Raw genomic sequence first — 7340 nt, forward strand, 5'->3', positions numbered from 1 at the left:
CTACCTGAAACCCTGGAAAGCCACTGCTGGTCTGACAATACTGAGCTAGATGGCTGGATTCAGAAGGAGACCACTTTCTGTACACCACAGCAGTCACCTCCTTAGAAAAGGCATTCCTTCAGATGTGGCCCACTACCTGCTAAATTTCCTCCTCCTTGAAAGAAGAGGGGAATATTGCCATGGCCTCTTGGGCCATGATGAGAAACCAGCAGGAGTTCGCCTTAACCAGCTGCCTCTTTGGTTCCAGCTGACATTTTAGCACCTCTGAGCTCTGCTAGGTCCCAACTAATCTCTGCCTATGTTTTCATTAAAACATAAAGGGTTTTCATTAAAAGGCATGGCCATCTTCCAGGGGCCCAAGCCAGGCATAACAGGGGTCTCCAAACACAGAGGTTTCAAGCGTATATCAAAGCAGTGCCTGGTGCATCCTGATCTGGGTCAGGTTGGAGAACAACTCAAACAGGACTCAGCTGGAGCCTGGAGAAGCTACTCGGTGGCTTGTGGGCCCTGTGTGCCTTCGACAGCGCCTCCAATGGGAACAGCAGCCAGCCTGGTCTCCATTGTCTCTGGGGCACTGTCCTTTGTCTGCACGGTTGCATCTCTCTGCACAGACTGCTGGCAGGTAACACAAGAGCCTCTCTTCTTCCTTGCCACTTTAGAAAGGGCCAGTGAAGCCAGGCAGTGGGTGCTGGGGGTGCATCCACCCCCATCAGGAACAGGTTGTGTTTCCTGGGCAAACCAGGAAACTGTTTTATTCTTGGTTTTCTCTTTGGTGCATGCCTCGTTCACATGCTGCTCTGGCGTGGGCTAGTCGGGTGCAGCTCTGTCCCTAGAAGTGGCACCTTGGAGTGGTGAGCAAGCAGTATGGAGGTTGTGGCTATTGATGGCACCCTGCAGGAGTGTTGTGCGCTTCTAACATATCTGTGCCTCTAGAGCAGGGGTGGCCAAGCTTGCTTAATGTAAGAGTCACATCAGATAAACTTCAGATGTTTGAGAGCCGCAATATTTATGAGGAATTTAAAATCTTAAATATATTTACTTGCATTTTGATCTAGCAGACTCTCGGTTTATATCCAGTAAATAATTATAAAGCTTGAAATTGTTTTTATTTGCCTTTTATATTAATTGTGATGCAAAAGGAGATCAGACAATATATCGTCACGAGCTGCACATATGTCTAATAGCCACCTGTGGTCCAGCACTCTTCAACAGTGGCTGCAATCTTAACCACACTTTCCTGAGAGTAAGCCCCACTGAACAAAATAGGACTTACTTCTGAGTAGACCTGGTTAGGATTGTGCCCAGTGTCACTATTTTCCTCTACAAACAATGGGAGGGCATGGCATGGAGGGGGGGTTCCCCCCATTTACTGCTGGGGAGGGTGGAAGCCACTGTCTTTTGCCACCCATTGTCCATTATCGGTAAGCTGAGAAGAGGGGGGGCAAAGACAGCAGCTTGGTACCGTGCAGAGAATCTCAGTTCTCCCAGGTTAGGACATGGTTTGTCCACAGAGCTGGGGACAATTGACCATTTCCACACGACAAAATTCTTGACATCCAGCAAACCTGCCTTGGGGAATCTCTGTTGTGTGCCACTGTGTGTGCCACTGTTGTGTGCCACTGTGAATTTAGAGATGGTCCCTTTCTGCATGGGAGAGATATTTAGCCTTAGCCCCCGGCCAAAGCCATTGCTCAAGCTAATTTCATCTTCCATTCTGTTTTAATAAGGTCTCCAAGCTCTATTAAATCAGGATCTTGTGGCTTTGAGGCTCCCTCCTTCCTCTTCCAGGTGAATAGCAAAGGCTCCGTGGTTCTCAGCATGCGCTGCAGGGGCCTGTGGGGGGAGTGTGTTTGGGACAAATTTGTCAAGATCTGGACCTGTGATGTCTTCAGCTCGTACCTGAATCCACACCCTGGTAAGCCTCACCTGCTGCAGGTGTGCCTTTTGATCTGCACACGATCAGGTTTGTCTGCAAGTCGGCATCTCTAGTTCCAATTAAAGTAAATAGGGCTGGGAAGGGGAGGTTTTCCAGCTCTTGCTTTTTTCCCCATTCTTCAGGCAGAGACTGCCTATTAAACACTCACCTTCCCCCTTATTGGGGAAAAAAAGCAGACACCCAGTAAAAGCAGTAGTAAAATTATTTCCGGAATAGGAGGTGAAGCACTTTGGTGGCATCGTAGGTGCTAGCCAATCAGCACTGTCCTCAACCAGTTTAAGCTGCAAAGCCGGGTAACTATCCACTCTCCTAACCTGAACCTGAAGAGAAAAAAATGTACATGTGTTAGACAAGGTGAGGGCACATCCAAAAATTTGCCCATTCTAGAAATGTTTGCATTTGTCCTATATACAGTGTTTCTCAAACTGTGGGTCAGGACCCACTAGGTGGACCCCGAGCCAATTTGAGGTGGGTACCCATTCATTTCAATATTTTATTTTTAATATATTAAACTTGATGTTATCATGATATGTGACTGCATTTGGGGAAATGTTACAGACCTGTACTTTTAACAGGCTACAATATATATGTTTTCAACAATGACAGTAAATGGGACTTACTCTGGGTAAGTGTGGGTAGGATTGCAGCCTAGGATTGTTAAAAATGTTCCTGCTTGATGATGTCACTTCCAGTCAAGACATCACTTCCGGTGGGTCCTGACAGATTCTCATTCTGAAAAGTGGTTCCTGGTGCTAAATGTGTGAGAACCACTGTTCTATAAAGTAGACATGCAGTACTAAGATCTGCCAGGAGGAGGAGCCCAAGTCTGCATGAAAATGATTCAGACTGTGTTCAGTCTGGTGTCATTGTCACTTGTTTCCAACCACAGCATCCAGTTGGCTGGTAACATGACACCTTCCTATCACTTCCTCCTCTAGGTTCACAACTTTCCACTATTATCAGAGCCGCAGGAGATAAAAGCTGCCTGTGTGGTTGCTCTGGAAATTGATTCCTTCCTCCTGCATGCAGTGCACACTTTTTGGAAAACAAGATTCCTGGCTCTTGGTGTCTTCTCTCTGTTGTTCCATCATATTGCACCACAAGAAGGCCAAAAGTACAGTTACCACTAGTCAATGTTGCTGCTGTCTGTGGAACTCACTGCCACTTGTGAAGTCCCACAAAACCTTTGGCATCTTGTTCTGTTTTTGTTTTAGCAAAAAGTGCTAAACCAAAGTTCATGACACACATGGGATGTTCAGCAAGGGAGGTGGGCAGGGTGGTGTATGGCACAATCAGACTTCTGTTGCAATGGGGAGGGGACTGGATATCATTCCTTTTCAGAATACTAGAAAGTTGACACCCATCTGTAAAAATCATCTGGAAGAGGTTTGGTAGACAGAAGATTAGGCCTGTCTTCATGCAGTGTAGAATCACGAAATTAGTTGGCCCCAAATGTGATGATGGTCATCAGCTTTAAAAAAAGTTAGACATATACAGAGAGGAATGGAGCCTCCACATTCAGGGCAGTCTACCTTTGACTTTCAGATAGCTAAAACCTTCACACCTTGCCTGTGAGGGACTAGCTGGGTGGTGCTGGAGACAAGATGCTAGGCTTAGACAGGCCTTTGGTCTGATTCGAAGAGGCACACCCCTTGAGGGCTGGCCATTGAGAGCAGGGTGTGACTGAGAGGAGAACAGTCTAATCAAGAATTGCTCAGTATTTGCAGTAAATTCTGGAGACAGGATACTGGGTCAAACATCCCCCTTAGTCTTCCAATAGTTTTATAGTTCACTAGCCCCAATGGATCTCTGCCCCACAAACAGACTGCCCCCTGCTGGTCTCTCACCACTGACTGGTACTTGGTCCATCTGTCCTTCTCTAGCTGCCATTATTATCACGAGAGCCTCGCTCATCACAGCTGCCATCACCAGTGCCGGAGCCTTTTTCTGCCTCCTTGCGGGGTGCAAGTACTTCCTCTGCTGCCAGGAGCCCACCACCAAACAGCGCTGCCTCTACCTCTCTGTGGGGTTCTTCCTTTTTGCAGGTATGTCCTCTACCTTCCCTTTGGCTCCAAAGGTAAGAGGTTCAAAGACACAAGCCTTTCTGATTCTGCTTCCTGAATGGAAGGAGGTGAGCCCAAAATGGCAACTCAAGCAGGGAGCAATAGGGAATCTCCAGTACAGGTGGCTAAGGGCCCAATCCAATCCAACTTTCCAGCACCGGTGCAGCCACAATGCAGCCTGGAGATAAGGGAACAAAAGTTCCCTTACCTTGAGGGGGCCTCTGTGACTGCCTCCCCACCAAAGGATGCAGCTCACGTCCCACTGACACCACTGCAAAATTGGATAGGATTGGGCCCTAATTCTGCCAAATGGGGAGAACAAATGAATCATCTAAGAAAAACTTAAGTAAAAATAACCAAAGATGCTGGCATAGAATGGGACATACCTGGCTCGGCAGCACAACATAAGAGAGGGATCTTGGAGTTGCAGTGGATCACAAGGAGTCAGCAGCGTGATGCGGCTGCAAAAAAGGCAAACACCATTTTAGCCTGCAATAGTAAAACTGCAGCTTCCAAGTCATGAGAAGTAGTTATCCCGCTTTATTCTGTGTTCGTCAGACCTCTCCTGGAGTACTGTGCCCAATTCTGTACACCAGTGTGGCTTGGCAATGACGGAGCCTCGCCAAGCTGAAGGAGGGCTTGGCAGAGGCTCCACTCTATTAGCAGGGGAACTCACGGATTTATTCCTTTCATTGTAGGCCTTTTGTCCTGCGTTGGAGTAATCCGATACTGTGTGTACGTGTTCTTCCGGCACCAGTACGAGGTACTCTCTCCACTTGCTACTGCTGCTTGCCTTTCTAGCCAGCCCTCTTTGGGAATTCCCCTCCAAGGCCTTGGAAGGCAAGAGGCTGCTGCCTGCCCCAGACACATTGTAGATCCACCATCCTTGTGTCACGCAACACATCCAAGACTGACAAGCTGTTCCTTGGGCCAGGGCTGAGTTGGGAGCTGGAAGGGGGTACCAAGGCTGGATTTGCCCTGGCACTGGTCATCCCTCTTCTTCCCCCAAAGCAGACCTTGCTAGAACAACTGCACTTTAGGGGCAGCAATGATCTATTGGAGAGAGAAGAGATACAGGGAGAAGAGGAAGGCTTAGACAGAGATCAGTAGTGTGGAGAAGAGAGATAATTACAGTTGTAGCAAAGCTGAACTGGAAAGGATAGTTCCTTGTGGCCAGAACTACAGGTGACAGATTTTTCTGTTCTTGGGGACTTCTTAAGTTCTCCAACAGTGGTCCAGGAGGGCAGAACCATCTTGTGGTTCACCACCTGCCCCCTCCCCCAAACAGCCAGACCTTATAACACCTACACCTTGCAATAATATTTCCCTGGTTCTAAAGCTTGCACACATGGGGCAGCATTACAGATAGTTGCCAACTTCCCTGAGCAGTGAGAAGAAGTGCTACTCTGCCTGTCATTCGGAGGAGAAAGCACTGGAGACATCACAACATGTCCTTGATTTACAAAAATGAATGCTGAGGATCCCTGCCCCTTCTCCCAGGCCCGAAAATTAGAAGGTGCTTTCAGCTGATTTCACCTACCTTCCTCTTACTGTCAGTTGATTTTCTTATCTAGGGGAGTCACTTCCAACAGGCTCTGATGATTAACATTCAGGAAAGGTCTCAATGGAAGAAATATGAGGACCTGAATTGATGATGGGTTTAAACTACAGGGCACTTGATTGAGGCTACACCTGAGGGTGGATTTCCCAATAGTAAGAACTGTCTGGCACTGGGACAGTCTGTCTCATGCAGTGGGGGGGGGGTACTTCCTCATTGGAAATTTTCAAGCAGATTCTAGACATCCACTGATCATTAAGGAGCATTTAACAAACCTTCATCAATGTTCTCCAGCTCAGGTCCTCACACTGCTGTTTTCCTTTTTATCTGAGTAAAAGCCTAAGCAGATTTTTCCACAGACCTTGAGTAAAATTTCACGTGTCAGATAACATTCACCTGGGGCTCAGATCTGGCCTGGAGGATGCTGTTTAGCCATCTGCTGATAGTCAGTGCCTGAGACCAGTAGAATCCAGTGAAGTCTGTCCACCCTTCACTTCCCCCCTCACCTTCTTTCATCACTTGCTGTATTGTGTTGTCCTGCATAGGTAGATGAGGATTAGCATTGCCATTGTTTCACAAAGCAGAATGTGGTACGATGCTTTCCTGTTGTGTTTGGTCCTCTGCCAGTTTTACAAGTTCTTGAAATGTAAAATGAACTGCAAAGCCGATGTGACCGAAGCTTTGGCAGGCTGGGCAAAAATCACCATGTCCTCAATGGACAATGATGTCTCTACCAGGACACTTGGTTCTGGTCCAAATCCTCCTGGTGTCTGAGAGCTCAACCCTATGAATGTCTACTCAGAAGTAAGTCCCATTATAGTCAATGGGGCTTACTCCCAGGGAAGTGTTGATTTGATTGGGCTGTGAGGCAGTGTGCCAAAGGCTGCCTTTTCCTTAACTGGTGATGTGCCAGTCTCTGTTCCTCCCTCTCTGTAGATTGGAAAAGGAAGAGGAGGACAGAGAGGAAAAGGAAAGAGTGAGGGGAGGAGAATGGTGGGCTAGCTAGAGCATCAAAGATGCTCTTCAGAATCAGCATTGTAGGTGGCTGGAGGTGGTATTGCAGCTACCAGCTCAGCAAGGACCAGGTGACATAATGGACCAGGAAAGTTCCCACCCTGACCTGGTCCTTTTGACTGAGCAATTGATCTGAGCTGTTCTCAGATTGACCATCCATGCTTGAAGGCTTCCCAGCTAGACCATCTGCTTGTCTCCACCCTGGCCTTGGCCCTTGCAGCTCTAGAATTCCCCTCCCTGCCATCTCCTTTCTGAATCAGCTCTCTCTCACCCTTGCTTATCTCCTAGGTCTCCCTGAGAATCCCTGGATTCCCAAGCTATGAATACGGCTATTCCCTGTGGATGGCTGTCGCAGGCAACCTGGCAGAGATCGTCGCGGCTGCTACTTCTTACTACCAAGTTGTGCGAAACAAGGTCCCCAACATCAGCCCAGCCAAGGAGCATGCTGGGAATGGCATTGGAACAACATACACATATGTGTGATGGAGGGAGTAGATAAGAGGTGTGGCAAGGGATCAAGGTGTAGATATGAGGTCTCCTATGTTACACCTCACAAGTTCCAGAGCTTTTCTTTGTGGGGACCAGAGAGAAAAGACATGAAAATACTCCCTGAAAATGAATACAATTTTTCCCTCTGCAGGAGAAGAAGGAAGGAAGCTTTCATCCACCCTCATGCTGGATTTTCAAGGTGCTTCCAGCACCTTTGAAGTTCAACATGATGTCAGAGACCAGACTGGAGGGGGGGAGAAGACGGGGACATTCAGGACCA

At 47.8% G+C, this 7340-nt stretch overlaps 1 protein-coding gene across 1 annotated transcript; it reads left to right on the forward strand.

Moving 5' to 3' along the window:
• The first annotated feature begins 337 nt into the window (after positions 1 to 337).
• LOC136660340 (claudin-16-like) lies at positions 338 to 7054 on the forward strand. Its single transcript, XM_066637467.1, has 5 exons — positions 338 to 622; positions 1789 to 1915; positions 3820 to 3981; positions 4698 to 4762; positions 6860 to 7054. Exons 1-5 carry the CDS (start codon positions 338 to 340, stop codon positions 7052 to 7054), a joined length of 834 nt encoding a protein of 277 aa, XP_066493564.1.
• The last annotated feature ends 286 nt before the right edge of the window (positions 7055 to 7340 follow it).

This window comes from Tiliqua scincoides, chromosome 9, assembly GCF_035046505.1.
Source record: "Tiliqua scincoides isolate rTilSci1 chromosome 9, rTilSci1.hap2, whole genome shotgun sequence".
NCBI classification, from domain to species: Eukaryota; Metazoa; Chordata; class Lepidosauria; order Squamata; family Scincidae; genus Tiliqua; species Tiliqua scincoides.